Source organism: Triticum aestivum, chromosome 2B (assembly GCF_018294505.1).
Source record: "Triticum aestivum cultivar Chinese Spring chromosome 2B, IWGSC CS RefSeq v2.1, whole genome shotgun sequence".
Classification (NCBI taxonomy): domain Eukaryota; kingdom Viridiplantae; phylum Streptophyta; class Magnoliopsida; order Poales; family Poaceae; genus Triticum; species Triticum aestivum.
The window spans coordinates 95,559,187-95,587,080 of record NC_057798.1 but is presented as its reverse complement, the minus strand read 5'-3'; the positions used below and the strand labels follow the sequence as shown (position 1 = coordinate 95,587,080).

General features: G+C 45.4%; 1 protein-coding gene and 1 non-coding gene across 2 annotated transcripts; both read right to left on the bottom strand.

The window, feature by feature from the left end:
- Positions 1-3,367: 3,367 nt before the first annotated feature.
- On the bottom strand, positions 3,368-6,502 carry LOC123043667 (ribosomal protein S7, mitochondrial-like). Its single transcript, XM_044466187.1, has one exon. The coding sequence runs from the start codon at positions 3,855-3,857 to the stop codon at positions 3,411-3,413; it is 447 nt and encodes a 148-aa protein (XP_044322122.1). The 5' UTR covers positions 3,858-6,502; the 3' UTR covers positions 3,368-3,410.
- A 283-nt stretch (positions 6,503-6,785) lies between these two features.
- Positions 6,786-6,858, bottom strand: TRNAF-GAA (transfer RNA phenylalanine (anticodon GAA)). The gene has a single exon. It is a non-coding gene; the product is annotated as a tRNA-Phe (tRNA).
- Between the last annotated feature and the right edge of the window lie 21,036 nt (positions 6,859-27,894).

The window sequence follows — 27,894 nt, the reverse complement described above, 5'->3', positions numbered from 1 at the left end:
CGTATTGTTAATGTTTTCAATTGTACACGGAAGGGGTTTGTGACCACTACCATTTTAGTAAGGGATTTATCCTCATATTGTTGGAGAAACCATTCTTTGCTAACATGGCTCAGCCTAGCAATGGCTGGGAATTTCTTGTCCCAGAATGCAAAAAAAAATGTCCGCCACTTTGTTGCTTTCAGCACGTTTTCTAATGAAGTCAAGCCCCTTCTGGATGTCCGCTGCTGCACTATGCTGTGTCTTACCATAGACAAGAGGCATATACACCTTCTTCACCAACTTTCAGTTAAGGTGACGGCTAACGGCTTCCTTGACACTAGCTTCCAGAGATTATGATGGAATCTCCTCTTTGAAGTCCTCTAATAGTGAGGAATATAGGTCATATACTTGATCCTCACCATCAACCCGTCAAAAGTTAGTACGCACTGCTAGATCCTGGAAATAGCTCATTATCTGGTAAGCAGACGAGGATGCATCACATATATATGTGACATCCGCAACCTCAGATTTGGGTTTAGCATTTACCTGTTTCCTTCCATCCAACCTGGGAAGGGATCCCTCCATGTGCTCTCTATGACACTTGGCCTGATTGTTACCACCGGTATCTCTCCTCGCATGCAGTTGATGACCATCTCGCCCATGGCCTTTGTGAACACATAAGTGTCTTGCCAACCATAGAGTTTGGCCCTATGAATAAATAAATTGCACAAATCAAATACTTCATGTGTGTATTCGTATCTACAGACATGAGAAAGTAACAGGGAAATACTAGAATACCTCGACTACCTAACTCTTTCATTTCTTGAGTAACAGAAGCAGAGGCAGAAGAATGCCTTCTGGAGTAAAAAGCCAACTTGATCTCAGCCTCGATATCCAACACGGTATTCTGATGTGCCGAAAAATATGAGGAACCTATCCCCTTTGTTATGGTATCCCCTAAGCAAAATGGCTTCTCTAGTATCAAACCTTGCCTCTGCCCATTCACATATGCTGTTTGGCCAAAAACATGACATGCAAACATACTGCTAAAGCTTGTTTGTAAGCTTTTGAGATTAATAGAAACAGGTTACCATTTGATTTCGACCACAAGAAACTCTTATTTGGCATTCTGACCTGTTGATACTTGCAAGAAGAGCTTCAGTCTTCGAAACCGCTGCGCGAAACTCATTATCCGGAATGGCCCCACGGTGTTGATGTCTAGTGCTACATCATACCTGCAAGTTGCAATACTTTTCTTGCTATGGAATGTGAACTTACACATTTAGTAATGGAAGCAATCCTTGGTGCAAGACTAGTATAGCTTCACGAACCTCTCATCAAAAGTGGTATTTGCTGCAGAGTTTACGATAACATCCACTTCTTCCGCGATCTCTTTGGCTAACTCAGGAGCAATGCCAATGTAGGCTTCCCTGAAATTACCAACGACTGGAACCTGCTTGCTTAATACAAAGCTGTGGTAGTTTTTCCCATGGATTTCCTGTAAACATCTGAACAACTCAGTATCTTCTACCTGTATTGCAGACGGAAAATATGGTCATTTGCATGAAGAACAGAAAGTAGTCCGAAGTAATCATCATACCTCGTTCTTCAATCTTTTCATGGCTGCTTCATTGTCCTTGATCAACACGTATATTTTACCAACATAAGGATTTTTCCTTAAAATGGGATCGATAAGAACTGATGATCAGAATCATACAAAGTAGAATGGAAGAACAAAGGAAGGAAGTCAGGTAGCTTAGAGCAAGACAAAGGCAGAATGGAAGAACTGCCTAAAAGTGGGGGGCCAGACAGAAACTGTCTCACTCAAACTGGCATTTGAAAATGCTACCCGCCCTTCCCCTATTTCTGCATTTCATTCTTCTATTCCTTCTGCTTGCTTTTCTAGTTAAGCTGCTCATAAACTAGATCCATAAAACTCACTCAGCTACTGTCTTCTTTCTATAATTGGTCTCTAAGTCCAAGTAATCGATAAAGTCTAATCCTCTTCCCAGCTCCGCCACCTCCTTTCTACCGAGTATGCTCTACTTGAAAGAACATATTTATCAATAAATAAGTGCATTACTATATTCACAGCTACAAACTAAGCCTAATTTCCAATATGTCATATGTATCACTTTGATGTTGTGGGATCACTGGCTTCTTGCTCAACGGATTTCGCTTCTGCACTTGACTTGAGAAGGGCGAAGCCTTCATGACCGGTACCGGTATCTGTTCAAGAAGTCAGTACTTATGCGGCACTGAACAAAGGGTGAGATCGATGAAATGCAATACATGTTTGAATATTTCCTATCTTCTTCCAGCCATCAAACTTGTTCAATTCGTTTTCTTGAGATCTGTGGAATAGTGATATCATACTTGAATCCACATTCCCAGTATTTGAGGAAGAAGTAGAATCTTAGTCCTTTCGAATTTCTAAGTTGGGAATTTGATATCGACTAAATCAAGAAACTCGATTTCACTATGATATGACCACTGAACCCTTTGATGCAACATTTCTTGTTTCCAGAAGATCTCGGATGGTTTCTGAAGCTTCCATGATCTTGTAAAAGAAAGAAACCCTTTCTATAAGTCATGAAGACGTGGACCAAAAGACTAAGAAACTGCACAATCTATTGATTGACTGAAAAACTCAAGCTGAGTAACTTGCTTGAATGATCGCTCCGGCTCTGGGCCGTCTGATCTTCCGGATGCAGAATAGGGGATCGCTTGCCAACCGTTAGTTAGGACCAGTGAAAACCCACGCTTGGTGAAGGCGAAGTTCAGTTTGGAGATCTAACAATTCCTTATGTCGTGTATCCTCGATTGATGCAGCCTCAGATGCTTCAATTGTAGATTTGAGTATTGAGCGAAAGGTTACACCACCTATAGGTTCTGTATTACAGGCCAATCCTACTCCACTAGTACCAATGGGCGGCATAGGGGAAAAAGCACAACACCTAGGAATAGGAATCAATAACACAAAAACTTTCTGAGAAATTACCCATCAAGAAAACGTATGCACGTGGGCGCAACAGATTTTGCTCCCGTGTGCTCATCCCTTGCTTGTTCTTTCGGACTAGCACTCTTTCCCTCTCTTTGAAGTAGACTTCTCAGCTCCACGAGTCAAACGATATAAGGAGAAAGGCCCACTACATCTTCATTCATGGCTTATTGATTTGATTGATCCCCCTTTCATATTCATTCGACCTGAGGTGAGGTTGGAACAAGAGTTTTCATAAAAAGAATGGTTCTTTTATGCAATTATGAACGGGCAGGCCTCTTGTGGATTCCTCCAACGCTATGAATGAAGGGGGAGTATGAGGAAGGCCAATTTTATTTCTATATGAAGATGAAAAAAGGATCCGGGTCAAACATTTCTTACTTTTTTTGAGTATGACTGAATGAGGAAGAGCTCCTTATGTGGTATCACTTTACCACCATCTGAAATGCGCGAAACTCCGATTGGTGGAAGCCAGTCCATGAAGATTCTCCCTTCTCTTACGTGAAATTCCCCTCTTTCGGTAAGCATCCAGTATATCAGCAAATGAACATTTCTCTAAGCTTATCCTGTGGCTTATACGTCGTTTGAAAGCTGCTCCAAGGATCCAACGAATAGCTAAGGTTTGTTGACGATCCCTGGCTACAATCCCAGGAACATCATAAATAGTACCTGCGACTCCTACTTTGACCACTTCGCATATTGGCTTTATATTATCTACGGCGTCAACCATAAGTTTTATTACATCGCGTTCAGTTCGAGCTAGGCGGTGAAAAGTTTTATAAACAATAGCACGAACTCTCGTTCTTTTACCATCGATCATGCGAAAGTTTACCAATTTCTTGATCAATTCTTTTTGCTCACCATCAAAGTCCCCCATATAGCTGAGAATTTCCGAGCAATTGGAAGCCGCTTTCGATGACGAGGCCGATAAATTGATATTACGCGATCGTTACTGTCCATCTTTTTCAGCTCTGCTCCCGAAAAGAGAAAGGAAAGGAGACTGAGATAGGGGTTGTCCTTGGTTTTTCCAAGGAAAGCCTGATTTAGCATGTAACGTGAACATGAGCGGACACCCACACAATCTCGATTTGAAGAAAAAGTACCATACCATTGTCGTTTTTAGGGCGAAAAAGAATGGGTCATCTTTGTCAATTGATAACTGAGTGAGAGAAGACAATCACGTTCTTAAAGCGGTCGGTTCGCCGGATTCACAACCTTCCCCTATTGGCCGGCTGCCCGTGAAACACATAGGCTCCTATCGCATTTATCGATCGAGAATGGTCTCATCACAGAAACACTTTCTATATGTTATTTCGAGATTCGAAGAAGCAAGTTTATAGGGCATATAGTTGTTTTTTTGTAGGGCGAGCCAAGATCTTATCTTATTTGCAGGTCGTATAAATGAAATGATTGGAAAAATCATATAGAATTTGGAGGTGCGTAGTGTCTTACGGGGCTGGCTCACAATACAACAATTATCGCTACTGATTCCAGATAGAATGTTGATACCGGTGGAAAAGCACTTCTTTCTATGTATAGGGCAGTGAACTAAAAAAAAAAGTGTCCTTTCTCGATACATAACATTGTATAAGTCAACCCAAGTCGCTTCTTCATCTCCGGGAATCCGGTAAGGTACTTTTGGAACACCAATGGGCATATTAGATTAATATTATTATATTTCAGTAAGAAAACTACACTTTAATATATAAACATAAGAATGGAAGAGAAAGAAAGAACCTGAGAAGAGCTTAGTTGGAACTCTTTACCGGGATCATAGGGGCTATGCTCCCCTCTCTCTGTCTCAGTCCCAGCCAACGGCATAGCAACACCTACTCTTCCTTCTGATGCAGCCTTCCTGGATCCATAATTTGGCTTCCTCGTTTATTGATTGCTTGCAATCGCCACAACACCATTGAGTGAGCGTCATAGAATCCTCAAGGCGTGAAGTAGAAGTTCTTCGAACCTTGATTGTGTGTGTTCGTGCCCACTCCAATAGAGCATTTGGCCCTGTGAGCTTTGACTACGAAAGCTACCTATGTCAATCAGTATAGCCACTAGAGGGATTGGAACAGGTATATTCCTTCTCAGACAGTACTTTAAGACAAACACGGTTCACAAGGTGGATTTTCTATCTATTAGTTGACTACGGAGCTTCCTCATCCCGACCTATCTATATGTGAAAAGCTCTCCGCCAGAATCTTCGTAGTAGTAAGTCGTGGGTTACAAGCTGTCCCTTCCTCAAACCACCCCGCAATAGATATAGGGTTTACCAACCTCAGGCATGGACATAGACACCAGATCATTTTGATCGAGGACCCATTTTAGGAATAAAAAGGATAGAGACCAGACGTAGTCCAATCGGAAGGTCGTGCTTTAGAGAAAGACTTGTGTTCTATAGGAACAGCTGCCTATGTTCACCCGGCTGCCCTGCCTGTCGCAGAACCGCTGTGAAGCATCCATTCTATTCAATTAGAAATAGCATCTATAACTAGTAGTAGACGGTTGCTTCGAGGTCTCACAGGTCCTGCTTAAGCGAAAATGTAGTTGTGGAAGTAGTCTTGCCCACTTTGCCTTACGCTCATAGAGATCTATAAGTATCCCTCTTGTCTAAGTAGGTAAGTACGCTCGGCCCAGTACTAAACTTTAGCATTAAAGCCAGAGTCCTTCTTTTCATGAATGTTCAGGAAGAAGAGAATCCCTAAGTTAGAATTGAATGCCATCCCATTTCCTAAAGAAAGAGATTTCCAATATACGTGAATCACGAAAGAACCAATGCTGTAACTTGCTTCATCCGGCATTCTAAGTAATCAATGAGATTTTCTTCCTCGAGAACAAAAAGCTACACGAGGAGAGCCTTGTTTACTGATATGTTACTAAAAGACCAGAGGTGATGGCCTCTGAATTGCAGGGTATGGAAAGTGGGTGTTAATCAACAAGATTATTTACATTTGCAGAAACCACTACTGGAATAAAGTTAGATCTTTATTTCATTTCAAGGAAAAGTTTCAGGGTTTAGCCACCACTCAGACAGTAGTGAAAAATAAAACTAACTCTAGGCGAAAGTGCACGGAGGATCTGTGATTCCTCCTACCTTATGAGCCCTTACGAAATGCCATTTTGAATGATGGACAAATCATGGGTGTCGGCGGTCTAGTCAGAGCATTTTGGAGCGCCTGAGCGGGCAAAGTAGGTTGACCCGTCCCAAGGGGGAGGGAACAAACGGGCAATTGAACACCATAGGGCACAAACGAATCGCCAGTAACGACCTGTATATATCAGGCAAGAGGTGCTACTCCGACCCGGAATCCTGCGTGATGGTTGGTCACCTTACCAATAATCTTCTTAATGTTGGAGAAAATGAGGATCATTGACTTAAATTGGAATTGATACCTAGAAAACTTGGTTCTAGCTTGCCACCCCAGAAGGCAACGTATACACAAGTATAGACTATAGGTAACACTGTAGGGTACAGCCTTGGGTAGTCTTAGGGTTTTCCAAGATATGATATGATCGGGATATTTATTAGAATTGGAAATAGCTAGACGAATAAGTAGGCTTTAAAAGGATGAATAAAGTAGGCCTTCTAACTCAAAGTACTCCAGCTTAAGGAAAGACATGCAACATTGGTGATCAATGTATGGAATTTCCGCTATTCCGTTCCGGGAAAACACTTGTTTTTTCACGTTTTTCCTTCGCTGTTCTTTCCTGGATTTTTTGTTGATGATTCTTCCCCTTAAAAAAAGCTTTTCCCTAAAAAAATATGTGGACCTTTTCTTTCCCGAAAAGGCATTCATTGTTCGTTCTGTGCCAGGAACCAGATTTGAACTGGTGACACGAGGATTTTCAATCCTCTGCTCTACCAACTGAGCTATCCTGACTATTTATTGTGCATCATCCTAGTAGAGTACTTGTATCTATGTCAATTAAAGGGACTCAAAAAGAAAAAAGTATTCTCAAATTGGACTTAGTAAATATCAGGATAATGATATGGATTGTGAATGACTTACTTAATAATAGTAGTAGATGCATAATCGTTTCGATCTACTTGACACAGACGTGATGCCTAGGTTCATGATCATTTCATTAGATATCGTCATAATTATGCGCTCTTCTATCAATTGCTCGGTAGTAATTTGTTCACCCACTGTATTATTTGCTATCTTGAGAGAAGCCACTAGTGAAACCTATGCCCCTGGGTCTCTTTCCATCATATTAAGTCTCCTTTCCATCATATAAGTTTCTGATCTACAATTTTGCGATCTTTTACTTTCCGATCTATAAACCAAAAATACCAAGAATATTTACTTTTTACCGTTTATCTATCTGTACCAGATCTCACTTTTGAAAGTAATCGTGAAGGGATTGACAACCCCTTTATCGCGTTGGGTGCAAGTCTGTTTGATTGTTTGTGCAGGTATTCGGTGACTTGTGCGTTGTCTCCTACTGGATTGATACCTTGGTTCTCAAACTGAGGGAAATACTTACTCTACTTTGTTCCATCACTGAGGTAGCATGAGGATGGAAAGAAAAAACTGCACTGACGATCTTGGGAATGGCTTACTAATAATCCCCAAGTGCAAGGAATCATCATAGCAATTTCCAAAGGTGGAAGTGATAAGTATGGAGTGTTGAACTCACAAGGAGCTAAAGGTAAGATCAATATTCTCTCAAGTCCTATCTGCCACTGATACGACTCTATGTACACTAAACGTTTGCTTCCATCTAAAAACGAGAAATAAAACTATGTTGTGGGTATGAAGAGGATAACTTTGCATGATATCGGAGAAATAAAATATAAAAGTAGGTGTTGTTATCATAAAGTTAGAATATATTACTATATATTATAAATAGCGAGTGTGGGATAATGATGGGTTGGTGTGCGGAATTATCCTAGGCAATTGTTAACAAGATCGGTAATCATTATTGCAATTTCATACGAGGGAGAGGTATAAGCTAACATACTTTCTCTTCTTGGATCATATGCACTTATGATTGGAACTCTAGCAAGCATCCGCAACTACTAAAGATCATTAAGGTAAAACCCAACCATAGCATTAAAGCATCAAGTCCCCTTTATCCCATACGCAACAATCCCCTTACTCGGGTTTAAGCTTCTGTAACTCTAGCAACCCACTATAAGCGAATCATGAACATATTGCAACACCCTACAACGGGAATCCTTCATGTGTGCGCGGCATGAAAGGCACCATAGGACAACACCAAAATAAAACATACAACTCAAACCAATCTAGATCATCAATCAACCCAAAAGATAAAGGAAATCTACTCAAAACATCTTTGGATGGCAACACATCATTGGATCATAATATGTGGCATAAAGCACCATGTTCAAGTAGGGATTACAGCGGGGTGTGGGAGAGTGGACCGCGTAAAAGAGATGAGGATGGTGATGTTGATGAAGACGATCACCGCGGCGATGGTTACCCTGATGGCACTCTGGCTCCACCGAGAGAGAGGGGGAGTGGTTATACCTTGTGCTTCCTCCTCCATGGCCTCCCCCTAGATGCCCTCTGGTCCTTGGCCTCCATAGCGATGCTGGCCCCTCTGGGATCCTCCTCCATGGCCTCCGGTGATGATGGCCCCCTCCGGCAGGGTGCCAGAGAGGGCCTAGATTGGTTTTTCATGGCTACAGATGCTTACGGTGGCGGAACTCCTGATCTAGGTTTACATCTGATGTTTCTGGCATTTATAGAAGAGGTTGGCATCCGGGACAAGTCAAGGGGGCCCAAGGGGAGTCCACAAGACAGGGGGCGCGCCCTAGGGGGGCTCCCCCCACCCTTGTGGTGGCCTCGGGACTCCCCTCCGATAGCTTTTCGTTCCAGTATTTTTTATATTTTCCAAAAATATTCTGCGTTGATTTTCAGCGCGTCCCGAGAACTTTTATTTCTACACAAAAACAACACCATGGTAGATCTGTTGAAAACAGCGTTAGTCCGGGTTAGTTCTAGTCAAATCATACCAAAATCATGTAAAAATATTGTAAACATGGCATGAATACTTCATAAATTATAGATACGTTGGAGACATATCACTTACCACTCCAAAGTTTCTTGGTCGGATGGGCTTCCTCGACATGGCACTATCCAACCAGGCCATGCTTGGACGGCAAGGCTAGCGCATGCTCACTTCGCTGGACTCCCTCTAAGCTCGCGTTCTCAAGGGCAGGTACATTCCCCATGGTAATTTCTAGCATGCCAAAGCCCCTCGATCGATCTGCTTCACACATGTTGTAGTATCTTGTTCGGTCAGGAGCTGCTACAACAGGGGGTGCAATGGGGTATTGGCAATGGATTTGTAGTTCATATCACTGGTGATCACTTGATACCGTCGATACCACCGAACTTGCTTCAGACCATGTCTCCAATCCCATCGAATGCTACGGTCAAGTGTCTTTTGGATGAGGATCTTGGGTCCTGGAACGAGCAAACACTTCGAGCTTTCTTCCAGGAAAATATTTCCAATGAGATTGTGATGCTACCTGTTGGCCAGCATGGTGAGGAAGATTATGTTAGATGGCCTCACACCAGATTTGGGGAGTATTCGGTTCATTCAGTTTATAAATTGGCTCGATCTGCTTGGTTCCAAAGTGTGCATAGTGCTTCTGGTCGAGGAATGACTTCTGATGGTGGTGTGGCTGAGAAAAGTTGGAAATCCATTTGGTCCATCAAATCCCCTAACAAGATGAAAGTGGTTCGTTGGAGACTAGCTCATGAATGTCTCCCATCCGGCATCTAGCTCCATTGCCGTCATGTTCCGACGTCCAACTTGTGTTGTTTCTGTGGTACGACGGAAAGTATCGAGCACTCGCTGTTGTTCTGCTATTTTTCTTATGAGGTATGGTCGCATGTGAAGCAATCCTTTGACATCAAGTTATAGCAATCCCAATTCTCTTCGCCAAGATAGTGTCTCTTTGATTTTCTCACACATTCCTCTAACCTGATGACTATTGTAATGGCTGTGACTATTTGGCATGTTTGGGAGGCACGTAATTCTTCTAGGAACAATGAAGATGAGCCACATCTTGTTTGCATTGCATTCAAGATTAAAGCTTATGTTGATCTGATTGTAAAGTATCTATAAAAACTGGATCCTGCGCATAGCCGTGAGAGCATTGCTTCAAGCTCTGTTTGGTCTCCGCCACCACTAGGTACACTGTTATTTATGTATGATGCTGCGATTTTCTCCGAGCTTGGAAAAATTGGTGCAGGGGTGGTCGCCTGAATGTTGATGGCCATTGTGTTGTTGCCTATCGAGAAGCTACAATTGGCAGGCCTATATATACCTGAGATGGCCGAGGCCTTGGCTCTTTGGCGAGTTGTTTATCTTGCACGGGAGCAAGGATGTGAATAACTGATTGATGTCTACTACGCAACCTTCTCCTTGTAGACGTTGTTGGGCCTCCAAGTGCAGAGTTTTGTAGGACAGTAGCAAATTTCCCTCAAGTGGATGACCTAAGGTTTATCAATCCGTGGGAGGCGTAGGATGAAGATGGTCTCTCTCAAACAACTCTGCAACCAAGTAACAAAGAGTCTCTTGTGTCCCCAACACACCCAATACAATGGTAAACTGTATAGGTGCACTAGTTCGGCGAAGAGATGGTGATACAAGTGCAATATGGATAGTAAATATGGGTATTTGTAATCTAAAATTATAAAAACAGCAAGGTAACTAATGATAAAAGTGAGCACAAACGGTATTCAATGCTAGGAAACAAGGCCTAAGGTTCATACTTTCACTAGTGCAAGTTCTCTCAACAATAATAACATAACTGGATCACATAACTATCCCTCAACATGCAACAAAGAGTCACTCCAAAGCCACTAATAGCGGAGAACAAACGAAGAGACTATGGTAGGGTATGAAACCACCTCAAAGTTATCCTTTCTGTTCTATCCATTCAAGAGTCCGTAGTAAAATAACATGAAGTTGTTCTTTCCGTTCAATCTATCATAGAGTTCATACTAGAATAACACCTTAAGACACAAATCAACCAAAACCCTAATGTCACCTAGATACTCCATTGTCACCTCAAGTATCCGTGGGCATGATTATACGATATGCATCACACAATCTCAGATTCATCTATTCAACCAACACAAAGTACTTCAAAGAGTGCCCCAAAGTTTCTACCGGAGAGTCAAGACGAAAACGTGTGCCAACCCCTATGCATAAGTTCGTTGAACCCGCAAGTTGATCACCAAAACATACATCAAGTAGATCACGTGAATATCCCAGTGTCACCACAGATAAGCACGGCAAGACATACATCAAGTGTTATCAAATCCTTAAAGACTACATCCGATAAGATAACTTCAAAGGGAAAACTCAATCCATTACAAGAGAATAGAGGGGGAGAAACATGATAAGATCCAACTATAATAGCAAAGCTCGTGATACATCAAGATCGTATCACCTCAAGAACATGAGAGAGAGAGAGAGATCAAACACATAGCTACTTGTACATACCCTCGGCCCCGAGGGTGAACTACTCCCTCCTCACCATGGAGAGCGCCGGGATGATGAAGATGGACACCGGTGCTGGGTTCCCACTCCGGCAGGGTGCCGGAACGGGCTTCCGGGAGGTTTTAGGTGGCTACAGAGGCTTGCGATGGCGGAACTCCAGATCTATTGTGTCCCTCGATGTTTTTAGGGTATATGGAGATATATAGGTGAAAGAAGTCGGTCAGGGGAGCCATGAGGGGCCCACGAGGGTGGGGGCGCGCCCAGGAGAGGTGGGCGCGCCTCCCTGCCTCGTGGCCACCTTGAAGCTTCCCTTACATGCACTCCAAGTCCCCTGGATTGCTTCCGTTCCAAAAATAACTTTCCTGAAGGTTTCATTCCATCACTACAAAAAAATACACATCCGTGACATTTTGGGCCGAACGAATTTTTTTTGTCATACATATGACACTTCTATGACGATAATTGTGACAAAACCCGGTATCATCATAGATGTGGTGGGCTCCTACTTCTATGACAAAAAATCATGACAGAAAATGGGCTTTTCATCCTGGGCGGGCCGGAGACGCAGCTGCATGACATTCTTTGGGCCGTCCATGACAGAAAAAACCGTGGTAGAAGCGAGGGCGAGGAAAATTCTGGGGAGTTCCCGGTTACGGTGGGAGGTCGGGGGCCGAGCGATGCGCGTTTCTCTCGTGCACGTACGCGCGTGTGTGCGAGGCGTTGGCTCTAACTGAACCCGAGCGAGGTGTTGGGCTCTAACTGAACCCGAGCGATTGCACTGCAGGCTACGCGTTACTGAACCCAAGCGATCGACCGATGGCTGTTAACTGAACCCGATTGAGCGATTCCTTCGCTACTGTTGCTAACTGAAGTCGATCGATTGGATGAACAGTGAGCATTGTGGGGGGGTTTGGATGAATAGTGAGCGGTGGCGTTGACTCTGGATGAACAGGACCCCGTGGTGTGGAGGGCTGGATGAACAGTAGATGGTGGAGGGGTGGATGAACAGGACCCCGTGGTGTGGAGGGCTGGATGAACAGTAGACGGTGGAGGGGTTCTCGTGGAGGGGTGGATGAACAGGACCCCGTGGTGTGGAGGGCTGGATGAACAGTAGACGGTGGAGGGGTGCCCGTGGAGGGGTGGTTGAACAGTAGCCGGTGGAGTAGCGCGCGGTGGAGGCTGGATGAATAGGAGCCCGTGGAGGCTGGAGGAGGTCGACGGTAGCCCGTGGAGGCTGGAGGAGGTCGACGGTGGAGATGAGCAGTATCCCGTGGAGTCCTGTTTTGCGGTATGCCACACCTCTCCAAATGAACAGGACCCCAGTTTCGACCATAGCACTCCAACACAAGTCCATTTCGTCCGTTTTGCGGTACGCCACACCCCTCCCGATCAACAGGACCCCTGTTTCGACCGTAGGAGGTCCGTTTCCTCCGCTTTGCGGTACGCCACACCCCTCCCGATCAACAGGACCCCCGTTTCGACCGTAGGAGGTCCGTTTCCTCCGTTTTGCGGTACGCCACACCCCTCCCGATGAACAGGATCCTGTTTCGAACGTGGCTGGTCGAACACAAGGCCGTTTCCTCCATTCTGCGGTACGCCAGGCCTCGTTTCCATCGCCTATTCTGTCCAAGCCCTCCCGATGAACACGACCATGCATTCCGTTCTGACCCAGCCAGTTGGCTCCCCATGAACACGACGACGATGTTGTTTCTCCGTTTCGACCCAGCCATGTACACGAGCCCTGGCCGTCCGTATGCGCGAGTAGGCGTTCGAGACCCCACCCGTATGTACACATACGTGGCCGTATTTTCTTTCTTGCGCATTGGCTGTTGTACGTACGTGTACATGCTACGTGCGCGCCTCTACTACGACACGTGCGCGCCTCTACTATGACATGTGCGCGCCTCTACATCGACCAATATATATGTACGTACACGTTCGTGACCAGAATGACAACGCTACGTACGCTTCGACCAGGTGGGTCCCGACTGTCAGGCACTTCCTTGCGTGAGAAGATGTAGCTGGTGGGTCCCAGCAGTCAGGGGGAAACGTTTTTTTTTTGCGAAATACGGTGGCCCATCCGGTGGGTCCCCGCTGTCAGGTCGAGGAATAATTATTTTGCACGTAATAAGGAGGCACTTCCTTGCTGCGGCCGTGGACCCAGTTGTCAGCCTCTCCACGTACAGTCCACGTCCGATGGAAGCCGTTCCTTGACCACATTGACCATGCCGCGCCGAGAGCACCAGGGCGGTGGACGACGGTGAGGCATAGGAAGGGGACGACGCGGAGCCGGGGAAGACACGGTAGTGGATGCCCACACTTAGAGGAGTACGAGGGTTCACTGATTCGCTGCAGTGTGAGGCTGCAGTCACCGCAGAATAACAGGGGGTGTGGGTGAGTAGAGGGATGGCCTGGCCAGCGGTGGGAGTAGTAGGGGGCGGTGAGGCCTCCGCGGCATCACAGCCGTCCATGGGAGGCAGGAGCATGCGGCACGACCGGCGCTGCTTTTGGGCGGCTGGAGCATGAAGACCAGAGGTTGAAGAAGCACTACGGCCATTGGATGGACATCGTACGGTCACTGAAGCTAGAATCGTTCATATTGACTAAGTTGACAAAGCCCCTCCGTCCCCGTAAACTTAGTAGGCCCACAAGTCATCCCCCCACCAAGGTGAGTCCCAGCTAGCAGGGGAAGTATTCATTTTTTTGTGCGTAATAAGGAGGCATTTCCGGTGGGTCCAAGCTGACTGCGGGGGGAACATTTTTTTGCGAAATACAGAGACCCTTCTAGTGGGTCCCAGCTATCAGGTGGAGGAATCATTATTTTGCGCGTAATAAGGAGGCATTTTCCTGTGTGGGCCCCTACTGTCAGCCTCTTCTGATGGCTGTTGTTTGTTGACCATGTTGGCCTTGCCGCGCCGAGAGCACAAACATGGTGGATGAGGGCGAGGCCCAGGAAGAGAACCACCCGAAGCCGGCGAAGCCACCGCAGCGGATGCCCATGCTGAGGGGAGAACAAGCGCTGACTGGTCAGCTGCGGGGTGAGGCTGACGTCGCCGGAAAATAACAAGATGTGTGGGTGGTTAGAGGGATGGCCTGGCGGCAGGACAGCCAGCCACAGGAGGAGGGACCAGGCAGTCCCGCCGGCGCTGGTTTGGGCGGCTGGAGCAGGAAGATCAGAGATTGAAGAAGGACGGCGGCCGTTGGAAGGACATCCAAAAGTCACTGTTGTGTGTTGACTAAGTTGACAAAGCCTTGCGTACGCATCAAACAAAAATTAGGACAGCATCATCGTCAACCTAGTAGGCCCAGAAGACAGCCTCCAAATCTGTGGAAAACAGCATACAGCCCATTAGCCATTATTTTCAATAATTTAGAGCCCATTTCCTAATTCTTAAGGATATTTGAAGCCCATATTCTTTTTATTAGCATTACAGACCATATATTCTGGGCACTGCTAAAAAATTGAACAAAATTTTGCATATTTCAGTGGGGTCCGAACTCTTTTAATCACGAAATTTCGAGTCACGTTAAAAATAATTTTCAAAAAAATATATCAATATAAAATTCAAAAAACAATTCTCCACAAAAAAATGAATGAAATTTAGAATCTTAACTACCAAGATGCCTGTTTGTTGCAATGAACATGAAGATGCATTTGTATGAGTAGTTTATCTTGTGGGAGAAAAGATGATATTTTAATGTAATTGCCAGTTGGCTTTGGTTTTTATAAGAGTAGAGAGTAAAGAAATCCTGAAAAATGATATTTTAATGCAACTGTCGGTTGGCTTTGGTTTAAAAATTTACAGCCCATTTCTTACAACTTATAGCCCGTTTTCTGGGGAAGCTCATTTCTTACTACTTACATCCCTCCTCGTCTTGAAAGATTTGCAGCCTAGCAGGGCTGAGCAAAGCAAGTAGGCCGCGGTTTTGGTATTCTCCAAAAAAAGAACTGGGCTAGCCAATTTCAGAAAGAAAAAATATATCAACTCGGCTCGTCATGTGCTTAATAAAAGCGTAAGCGTGGGCTAGACGGGCCATAGCCCCCACACAGCGCGCAGTTGAGCTTCGTCTCTGAAACTAAAAAACAACTGGGCGAGTTGTTGGGTCCCTGGTGTTATCCGCTCCTTGTGTAATTTTCTCGTTTATTGACTACATTTACAATGGCCTGGAACCTAGTTGTCAAACAATTAGGAGGAAGTATTTTTTTGGCTTGTAATAACGAGGCACCTGCTTGCGAAATGCAATGACCCTGGTGGGTCCCTACTGTCAGCCTCTCCACATACATTCTTCTCCTGATTCCTCTTGATTGTTGACAATGTTGACAATGCCAGACGGCGGCGGGCACAGCGAGCTAACCAAGGCAGAGAACAAAGGCAAGGCCTCGGACGGGAACGAACAGTAGCCATGGAAGATGCGGCAGTGTAGTGGCAGGTGGAGGGGAGTACAAGGGCAACAACATGCAAGTCAAGCATACAAATGGTACAAAAAGCCCAAGGATTAACTGTTCATCAAATTTTTAGACAAACCCAGATTGAACATGACAGTAACATCTAACCCAACCACTCCTTTTTGCAATCACAAACAAATGGATCGGTCTGATCCATAAAATCAACATCCTGTGCAAAAAAATCTATTTCAGGATGTCTACAACTTATTGTAAATAGAAGCCGAGCACGTTTAGAAGCCCATTTGTCCACCTGAAACTTCTTTTTTTGCTGTTCAACATGTTTGTCCGTGAGAAATTTCTTGCTGTAAAAATTAAGCCCGATGGACAATAGTAACCTCGCATTCAACAGGAAGAATGTGACAAAGCTTCTGTTTGCCTGGTTGGATGCATATCATCCCATCGTTATTGTCCTCAAACGAATGTCATGAGAACTGAGAAAATCCTTGTGCTTATTACGCCAATGATTGGTTACATGTTTTTCTCCATGTGGTTCTGCCTAAGTAGACATGAAGATTGAAAACAGTTAAGGTCTAAAAAAAGAGTAAGTCGAAATAATGACAGCTGAACAGTTAATTCTAGTACAATATATACGGGCTTTCAATGTGCATGAAATCATTACCTCTATGTATAAATTCTCCAGAGATCGAAAGCATCGCAGCAAGCCAATAATTATGTCCAGATCAAAACTGTACATTCTGATATATATGATTTTGACAGAATCCAGCAGCATTGATAGGCTATCAATGGACGAACTCTTCATTGAGCATATAACATAATTTTAGTACCCAAAGTGTACTGCAAGATGATATAAAACTTATGCGCACAAATGAAAAATGCAGCATATGATTACAAATGTGTAGATGATAATATACGGTACCTGAAAAAGTGAGGAGCCAAACACCCACTCCTTGTCATTATTAAACGGGTCACGAATTACACCCAAGGTCTCCAGTTTGGGCGTAGAGACGACAGTTATTTCTGAAGGTGTATAACAATTATGAAGGAGCAACCTTTCAAGTGAAGGGGCATCTTCGATGATGAGCTGCTGTCCTTTAAAACAAATTCCAATGCTTTTAAGGTGAGGCGACTTTATTTGGAGACAACTGATACCGATTTCTATTCCCAAAACAATCAGCAAGCGCTCCAGGGTAGGGCAACTAGAGTGGATGATGTTGTGCAGTGAGGCCTCCGACAGATAAACCACCACAAGCGAAAGTTTTTTTAGTAGTGGGAGTCGAAGCATTTGTACCAGATCGTCTGGTAGATGGCATCGGGCGAAGGTGGCGGTGTGGAGAGAGGAGGAAAACCGCGAGATGGACAACAGTGGTGTGGGCACGAATTCTTGGTATGTTCGTGGTATGAAACTTCCGTGGTAATGGTAGAACTCAAACTGCTAGAGTTTTCCGAATTCAGGGGATGTCAGCCAAGCGTCCACCTTGCCGGGTATGGACAGCAGGTAGCTTGTCGGGATGCAGAGGCATTGAACGGTCCCTGCTGGTGAGAAGAGACGATGGCTCTGAGGAGATCAAATTCAGGAAGGACGGATATCTGACGACAGTCGAGATTGTGGGGCGCGGTGCGCCATAGAGGGCGCCACCGAGTTGAGAGGACTTGTGTGCGGCAGCAATCCTTGATGGGGAGAAGCAAGATGATCTCCTCAACTGGGAGATCGCTGATGCGGTCCACTGGAGATTCTACCAGTTCCTCAGATCCAGGTGGGGGGGGGGCTCGCCGCTTCTCCCCGCGCTACCGGGTGCGGGATCTACAACCGGCGTCGCTGCTGGCGGGAGCCTCATCTTCTTGGCGCTGGGTCCAGCCGACTCCATTTTCCTTGTGGGCGTCGCGCCGAGCTCACAGGTTTGAGCAGAGTAGCCAGAGACGAGCCTAGTGGCAGTGCGAGTGGGGAAGGAGGGCTGGGGATTTCTGTAGGAGTGGAAGAGGAGGAGCAGGCGTTTTCTGTATGAGTGAGGAAGAAGGTGAGCGGGGTTTTCTGGACGAGTGAAGAATATTGGGGAGCGGGGGAATTGGGTGGGGAGACAAAGCAGGAGAGCGAGTTGTTCGTGTTTATAAGGCCCGCTGCACTAACTACTCACTTTTCCCAAGAACCGCTCTCTTCTTTTGCATTGCTGCATTGGAGCTGGCGCATGGGATTGGCTGACTGGCCATGCATGCAGGATGCATGTGCCCGCCGGCCACTGCATGCGCCTGGTTTGTTACTAGGCCTATTTAATAGGGTGGTTATGGAGTAAATTAAGGAGATTTATTTTCTTTGTGTGCATGCACCAAATTAGAGGATGCGGTACTGGATGCAGACACTCACATTAAACTAACATTCAGAAGAACAAAAGTTCAGCATGTCCATGCATCTCAATGATTCACCATACTATAACCAATATACAAACTGTGAGAAGGTGTGGAAATAAAGAAAATCGGTCGATGCTTCTCTAAGCAAAGGGCCTCCCTGTGCACGCATTAATTTCCTGGGCATGCTTGTTTCTTCTCAAAATGTTGTGAGCACTTTGAGCATGTTGGCAACTCCACAGCTAGCTAGCTGCCTCATCTTGCAATTGATGCTAACACATTTGCAGCAAACACATGAGGCAATAGAGATGACTCAACATGGGTCCATATTGTGCAGTTCCCATGAAATCATATTCATTGTCCTGAATCTGAAAAGATAGGAAAACAGTAGCTATACTTAAATGGTGTTGCAAAACAGTAGCACATATCAATAGCTCGGCATGACAAAACACGATCATCTAGACGAAGGGGATACTGACCTGCCTGAGGAAGATTACATATAATTTCATAAGTCCTTGGTTGATTTCTACCTTCGGTTGCACTGCTTGTTTGCTCCTCCACACATGACAGGATTGTTCTGCACTGCATTCAGCAAGTCAACGTACGAATAAGCTAATTTCATCTTGTGGTGGTCATTGTACCTAGTTACGAATGTAGGAATACCTGGAGCACCATGAGGTTAGCTGACAGCAGGTAGATGCAGCCATATAAAATTAGTGCGGTGCTACCAAAATTGAGGTTTGCATCCCTTCCCGTTATGAGAATTCTTCTTGAAGTTGGTAGAATGTGACGGCTTGTTCTTTGCATCAAACTTGCCTTTCCCCTGAGATTTGTTCTTGTTGTTTTGGGGCTGGTTGGGCTGGAAGTTCTTCTCATGTACCATGTGGGCACTAGAAGCTCCCTCAGCGACCCGAGCACGTGTGTCTTTTGCTCTCGCCTTCTCCTCAAAATCAAGAGTGCTAATGAGATCCAAAACAGAAAACTCATGTCTCTTGTTTTTCAGAGAAGTAGCAAAATCGTTCCACGAAGGTGGAAGCTTGGCAATGATGGTCCCAGCAACAAATTTGTCCGGCAACACACACTTAAAGTACTCAAGTTCCTTAGAGAGTGACTGTATCTCATGAGTCTGCTGAACAACAAAGCGCTCATCAGTCATCTTGTAGTCATAGAATTGCTCCATGACGTACAACTCGTTGCCAGCGCCCGAGGGCCCAAACGTGGCCTCGAGTGCAGCCCACATGTCTTTGCTGCTGTCAAATGACATATATGAATCCACAATGGAATCGTCAAGAACACTCAACAGGGCGGCTTTGAAGAGGGTATCCATGTTCTGAAAAGCTTCCTGTTGTGTAGGATTAAGATCACCCTCAGACTTACCCTTAGTGGCGTCATAGCAGTACATGATCTGAAACCAATATACTGCTCTTGTGCGCCACCTTTTATATTGCACCCCCTTAAAAGTAGGCGGCTTCAAAAGCGCAGCAAAACCACTCGGAGTAAATTGCCTGTAATCATGTTTTTGGATTGGATTGTTGAATATATGAGCAATTTAGTATGAGATTTAATCTGAATCAGCAGTAAATAGATCATGACAACAATTGCAAACATCAAAGTAATGATGCGGACTAAACAAGGAGGACAGAATCACATACTGTACAGCGGGAGCAGAACTGATGTGGTTGATGTTGTCACTCATGTCATTGATGAAGAGGTTACCGAGGTTGGGGAAGAAGGTTGTCGTTGAGGAAGTCGTCGCTGGCAGCAGTCACAGGAGTGTGCTCCCCAAAAACCTGATCGCTCCTCTCCCGTACAGGATCACGAAAGGCGGGGTTCGGAGGACTGCTGTCCCTTCTCGCGGTGCACGCTGGAAGGAGGGCTGGAGAAGAATTGTGTGGCAGCTCTAAGATCTGGAATGGTGCAAAACCATATGATACAGCAGCGGCTAGGGTAGAGCATGTCAGGTCGGTCGTGCGAGTATAATAGTAGGCCTTTCGCCCCCAAACCCCACGTCCAAGTCAATAATAGCTCAAAAAAAGTCAATAATAGCCCCACCAACGTTTGTCTCAAAAAAACAGAGTAATTAAGGCGTCCGTTAGTCCCTTTAGTATAAATACAATATCATTAATAATGGCCCCACCATTTGTCTCACAAAGTATGTTGGAGTACAACCGGCTACACATTTACAATCCGCTTCTCTTCTCTCTCTCCTCTTCTCTCTCCTTCAACTAAGCACAAATACTATATTTAAATCCTTATAGCCTGCTTATGTCATCTAATTGTAGTACTTTATCTAAAGTTACTATCCACTGGGTAGTCTGAAATGTCGGGCGTGCAGCGGGCGGTGCCCTCGGTCGGTGTGCCGCTTCAACGGCAGAAGCAGTGAGAGGTCGCGTTGCCCTCACTTGCCATCAATGTGGAGCGGCGGGCTCAGCTGGCATCAGGCGGGAAGCGCGTGCAGGAGGGGGGAGCGGTTTTTGTTGGGCCAAGAAGGTGAGAAGCCAACTTGGGATCGGTCTGGACGGGGAAATATCATGTGCTCCCATACTCTACATATGATCCCTCCATTTTTGTATACAAGGCCACAAGCTCATATTACATGTACCAAGGTAAAATTTAATGTCTTGCTTTGTAAACTCACTTTTTTCTTGTTTAGTGGGATCATTAACACATCACATGCATGCAAGGAAGCGATAGAAAGCTGATTGGAGTGTCATTATGACTGCATGCATGCAAGTATTAAATAGACTACTGGTTCAAGAAAATAGCATTAACTTTTGTCTCGATTATTGTTGGTGGCCTTGTATAGATGCAAAGTATATTTTCCATAGTGGCCTTGTATAAGTAAATGGAGGGAGTACTACTCCCTCCTTTTCGGTTTATAGAGATGTTTAGAGTAACATAGTAATATGTTACAGTACAAGTTACTCCCCACTATGACCAGCCTTGGCTTCTCCCAGTGCTCCACCATGTATAGCTGCTAAGCCTACCATGTAGGCATAAAATATGATGTGGCACCAATAAACTAAGCACCTATGCATTGAAGATTTGAGTTACTAAGCCATTTAATGCACTTAGCACCTCATCTAAAGATCATTAATAGTATAGTCAGTGCCATGTCATCTACAGCCCATCTTATAGTCAACATGTACAAAATAGTAGATCAAAAGAGTGTACTACTACTTTTTTATTCTGTGGCCCACCTTTCATTCTCACAAAGTGCCTAGGAGCACGTGCTAGAGCTGGCTCTTCACGAAGAGCCCGCTTACCTTCTCTCTCCTCTTCTCTTTCCTCCAACTAAGCAGAAATATACTAGTTTATTCCTTATAGCCCGCTGACTCAGCTCTATTGTACTTGCTCTAGAACCCCCTCGACCGTGGACCTTGACGGTGTACGTCACCTTGTGTAGAAGATCTCACCCACATCATCATTAGCATGCAGTCGCCTTGATAGACAACGTGCGCAAAAGGAGTAGAGGCGACTGGGGATGCACCACCACCACGTCGTGGGCACTCCGTATGTGCTCGTGTGCATGCAGCGTGCGTGTTTTTTCATCGGTGCTAGCTCTAAGGCCGAGGTTGCGGTCGTCTTCGTCTCCGACTACGACTAGTAGTTGAGCAACGATGGCAAAGAGGTGCAGCAAGAGATGCGTATGCACCGTTGCGTGCGAGCTTCGCTGTAGCACGACGAACCGGACGTCGTCGCGGATGGCGCGCGCCTCCATGCAGTCGAGTGTGTGTGCATGCATGTGTTATTCACGTGCATTCTGCGGCCGAGCGTGTGTGCATGCACGTCTTGTGTATGTACGTTGTGTGCTCCATGCTGTGCGCGTATGTGCATGAGTTGGATCGGATGGAGTTAGTGCGTTGGCTTGTGTACATGCCTGGCTGCATGCGTCCTGTACATGCGAAAAGTTCCTATTCTTTTATTTGTTTATAGGTGGGCAGGCGGCAAAAAACAGGGCAAAACGCGCAAGGTTCCTTGCAGACGCTCCACCGCGAGGTTCCTTGCTCCTCCTCGGTCATCGGGAATCTATGCTCTTCAACTCTTTTCTTTTACGTGAGCTTTGTTCATCCTTTTCCCAACACGCGAGACATCTAGCATCAAGGTGCACGTGTCATGCAAGAAAATGGAGATAATCAGATAAGCAGTGCGTAAGTGAGTCGTGCAGGGGGGGAGCGGGGGGAAACCCTTTTTCGTAAGTGAGTCATGCACTTCGATGGCACCTACGCAATATTTTTTCTCCTCGATGGCACGTGAATAGTGCACGTACTTAACGATGAAGCATGGGATGGTAGCAATGACATGGTCAGCCCTTTTTTGGAGAGAGTACGTACTACTAGTAAATAACTTTGATGTGTCCCGTCAACTTGCAAAACGACGAGAAGCTTGATTACGCCTTCTGCCTTGCCAATGCATGCGCGGTGGCTCGCAGCACGAGGAGAAACTTTTTCTTACAAGCGGTGGACCTCCAGCAGTTCATTTGGTGTCAGATTGCCAGAAGCACTACTGTAGAACCATCGACATACGGAAGAGGCGAAGAGCCAAGCGCAAGGTCACCTACTAACCTTAGGCTAGGCGTAGTGGGAGTAACATAAGTAGGGCTACCTCCTTTTTTTTATTCTAGAAACAACCACACGCGAATATCAAAGTGACGGTTACGTAGAACAAATTTCCTGCAGTCCGTGCTCAGCCCTCCTCTATCTCTCTTCTCACCCAGCCAGCGGACGCGCGGTGCCCATCGTCTGTTTTCTCACATGCTGCCCCACATGTCAATGAAAATGCAAGAGGACCCACTGAACCTGCACATCTTTCACCTCGACGTGCTTGTGATGAAAAACAAATCCAATAAAGATCTTCGGTGGCCGCTTTTGGAGTTACTCAAGAGTGGTAAGATTCTATTTACAGTTTAACCCAAGATGCACATCTCGTGGCTTCAACTACCACTCTATTTTCTTTCATGACACGACCTGGATGCTGGATGTCCCACGTGTCGGCAAAAGGAGGAAGAACCCGACCAAATCTTTGGTTGTGCTCTTGGATTAGACTAGTTGCTCTAACTTAAAAAAATTATTGTGTACTCCCACCGTTCCAAAATACTTGACTTCCATTTGTCCAAAAATGGATGCACCTATATACTAAAACATGTCTAGATACATATATATTTTGACAAATAGAAGACATGTATTGTGCAACGGAGGGAGTAGAATGGATGCAAGTTTTTGTATTGGGAAGAAGAGTACATCGATATATTGATAGAGCGTTGGAGTTGGCCTTACAAGTGGAACTGCAGTTGAGGAAACCGACTATCGGCAAACCCCCACCTTGCCCGCCGCGCGATGGCTGAGTTAGAGAAACGATGAGGTTGAAGAGATTGCTCTAGCACGGACTCCAAGAAATATGGTGTCAGATGGAAGTCCTGCTGGTGGCGTGTGCCGTACTCCTGGACGTGAATGCTTGTTCTGGCTCATGCCTCCCTACTACTCCTACTACTTACTTATATAGTACCTACTATCAAGGATTCGAGGTGCTGGTTACGTACAATATGGCTACAGTAAAAACACCCGCACGACGCGCGAAGCATGTGAAGCTAGTACAAATAGTGTACTACTATTGTTAATTGGCCTCATCCGATAACCTGTTACAATGCACGTACAATTATGTATTCGGAAAATATTTTTTGCCTCGTCGCACCACTCACTCACAGAAGCAACTCGAAAGCCATTCATAAATTTAGTAAGTTTATAACAGACATATCATTTTATTACATACAACAGGTCATCAACCCACATCGACAACGAGGATACATTATAAATACTAAAGTTTTCACCACACAACAAATAACAAGCAATGAAATGAACTTCAACTCAACCATTCCTCGGCGTTGGAAACGCTTGCTTTGAACCACAAGTGATTCTCTGAGACGGGCCATCTATTGTCGATATCCAGACCAACGCGGGACTGATCATCCAAGTTGAAGCGGCCTACTATATCAGTACCAGGGTAGGGAACCACCCTAATGTCCGAGGTATAATAACAGTTGCTTCTCATAAATGGTACTAGTAACGTTGTGTCAACAACAGTTGGATCGCCTTTCACCATCATCGGATAGTTTTGTCCAAGGAAGAGCGAGTTTTCTCCAAGACTATCAATTCTGTACCAGGGAGAAGGTGTTAGCGCTAGCACACTAGTATCCATCCCGAATACCATGCAACGGGTGTTGGAATAGGTCCGAAGAGTGTGACCATGGGAAACAACACGTGCTCCCTCAGTAGTAACATCATCAATGGGATGTATACACACAAGAAGAGGTGATCCATCGGAATTAGTTGCCAGGCGCCACTGAGTATAAACGTTCTGCTCGTCCTCATGCTCATGATCATCACCATTGCCATCTCCCCCTTGGTTATAAAAATTTTCAAGTATAGGTGTGCAATGTTCATAGGACCTTGGAAACACAAGAAGAAGGTTAATTAGTACTCCCTCCGTCTAGGTGTGTAAGTCATCTTACGAAAACCAAATAATCCCAAAACACTTAGGTGCGATGCATTAAATTCTACCTCGATTATTGTTTCTTGACATATCAACCAATAAGAGATGTGGGGTGTGCATGCCTTTAATGACTTGAGACTACCAAACACGACATGCAGTGGTTAGTTCATTGCATGCAATGCTTTTAGTTAGCAAATGAACATTTAGTTCTCTTGTTTTCTCCTCCTCCTTGGTCATGGTGCACAACCTAAGATGACTTACTCACCTAGACGGAGGGAAGGGAAACTTTCTAACCCACATGCATGTGGATGAAACAATTATAATTACGGTGGAAGACAAACATACCGAAACTACGAGAATCCCATGCAAAAACAGTGCCATGAGCGGTGGAAGCAAACACAAGGCCCTCGTATTGAATTGCATCACAGTACACATCCGTGCATAGAAACTGATTTTTGAGCAATATCCATCGAGTCAAACCACCAAGGACGGCAACCAGCTTGTCGAAGATAGAAACAACTTCATAGTTGTTGTAATTCCAAGAGCGGTTGGGAACTCGACAAATTGCTATCTTCCGTAGAAGACAGTCACCATGATCGTATTTGAATGTGCGTACAATACCAGTGTGCTCAACCTCTGGGCAGTCTGCTGAGATTTTTGGAAGTGGAACCCGGTCACGAGTGTACACATTCACAAGTTCCCACTCGCAGTTGGACCCGATGTAAACAACCCAATCTCCATTTGCGCCTACCCAAGCCTTGCCCTCAAGTGATGGCATCTTAACATCATACGTATCATTATGAAGTGGCATCAACTTGCACAGGGCGAGGCCTCTGTCGTGCCGGCGCCAGTCATCAGGGTCACGGCAAAGAAGATAGGGGAGATCAAACCGCTCCTTGACTCTTGGGTTCCTTGTAATGACGTTATGTGTTGAGTCGAGAATGGGCTTGAACAAACCTGCCATGCTAGCCGAGGTGATGACGTCGCACCGATCAATGAGTTCCTCCACCATGTCATCTTTCAGATCGGGGCAAGAATAACAGGGTCGTTTCTGGCCTGTTCCCTCCATGGAGAAGACGATCGAACAATGGCAACAGAAAGGGTGAAGGGCTAAAGGAAAATGGAGGAGGGAGAGGAAGAGCATCCGATAGCTGTTCCAAATCGAGAGGGAAAGGCGAAGAGTCGGTGGGCGGTTGCCAGTCTGCCACGGTTCATGAAGAGGCGCCCCGGCCTACATGTCTGTTCGGAAATACTCCTACTACTCGCCGTCGTCTTACTGATATGTTGGAACGGGACCACATGTCAACGAAACATGGTGTGTAATTTCTCGTGCAAAATGCGATCTGGCCGCGTTGGCCCGAGGTGCCGCATTAGTTTTTTTTTAAGTTTGCCGCATTAGTTATCGACCTTTATTTTTTTTAACATGCAATCTGAATGGATAGCTCCTGTGGTCATCACACGTGAGTGGATATAGTGATGGCTGATTCGTCCGAGCAACTTATTACTGTGGGAATATGGGAGTACCAGCGGATTCAAGGAACAGAGAAATGATGGTTGCTTCGTCCGAGCAACTTACTGTGGCGAAGGTGGGGCTCTGTGATTTGACTGCTCACTAGTCATTACTACTGCGGTGCAACGACCGGGGTGAATCTTTCCCTGAAGTTGTGTTGTGCACTCAATATTGCTGCAAGGCAGTTGGAGCCGGATGAAGGATGTCCAACATGTCAGCGAAACGAAGTTGAATTGTTTCTGGCATTACTATCAATCCTTCAGGATTTGTTTATATGTACGCATAATTTTGATGAAATTGTACTGTGATGCTATGAAGGTTTCAACTTTGGTTCCCGCAGGAAAAAAAAGTTTCAACTTAGGATTCATGTGTCTTGCCTCGAGATTATCTCGTTACAACATTCCATCAAATACAAATGAAACTACCATCGCTAATGCATCTCAATGGTTCGCAGGTCAGCGCCAATATTCACATCACAACCAAAGACAAAGTTGTGAGAAGGTGTACAAATAAAGAAAAAATATATAATTGATCGATGATGTTCGTAGGCATGGCTCCATTTCCTGGGCACAGTGTTCATTGCTTGGCAGCTAGTTTCACCCAGCTCTGTAGCCAAAAAAGAGGTGTATGAAGGACACCACAATCCGATCATTTTGTGCAGCTCCACTAAAATTGAGCGGACCATCCCTGTTTGCAAAGATATCCAGTCAGTGTGATTACAATAATAGTGGAACTAGATGATGAAACATAACACACATAAATAGAAGCCGATCACCTCTACGATCTCTCTTTAGGACTAACTTCTTGTTGGAGAAGATTAGGCATGGAGTTGGATGAGGAGGATAGCAAAACCAATCTCCCTTTCTGCAGTCCCACAGAAATGTAAAAACGTTGCCCGTGTGACATTTTGGCGGAACTGCACAAAACACTCTTCAGAAAAGTGATTTGTGCAGTTCACCAAAAGGTCACAATAGCAACGAGGTGAAAATGGATAGTCCTGTTTGCAAAAGGAGGTCGAAAGGAAACAATTACTGCCCAATAACACGAGTTGAAGACACATACGCCAACAAAAAAGAAGCATGTTCCATGTAAAAAGGGAAAGATAGCACATGGTGGTTTATCAAAAATGGTTTGAGGACGAGATTGCAAGATGGAAAGTATGCCGGCCGAGATACGATTTAAGCAAACAACTAAAGAAGATCCACATGTAGCAACGTGGGAAGATGGGCAGTGGAGCAAGGCCGGAGGAGGATGTACCTGAGGGTCGTCGGGATGTTACTAGGAGGGCGCCGGCGGCCGGAATCTGCCCATACTGCGGCAGCGAGCAAGTGGCGAAGGCCCTACCGCGTCAGAGCTTGGTCAGAGAGAACGGTGGGTACCGCAAATCGGGACGAGCTGCCTCAACGCCATCAAACAAAGAGACGATGCACATCCTCCCATTCCACCGGCAGACGGGATGCGGCCAGATCACTGACCAACACTAAGAGAGAGAGGCCAAGGCGGCCTTGTGTGAGATGGTGTGACGAGAGACAACCCCATTTTTCCATTTTCCCCATGGCAATTGTTTTATATTCTAGGCATCGTACCCGACCCTCCTTCGAGTAAACAACCGCTACATGTGTCAAATTATCACGTGGGCTGCCTTTTCATACAGAAACGAACTCCACCGTGTACCCGCGCGAG

Coding starts and splice junctions, on each gene's coding strand:
- LOC123043667 (XM_044466187.1), bottom strand. CDS start 3,857: ATGGGGGACTTTGATGGTGAGCAAAAAGAATTGATCAAGAAATTGGTA.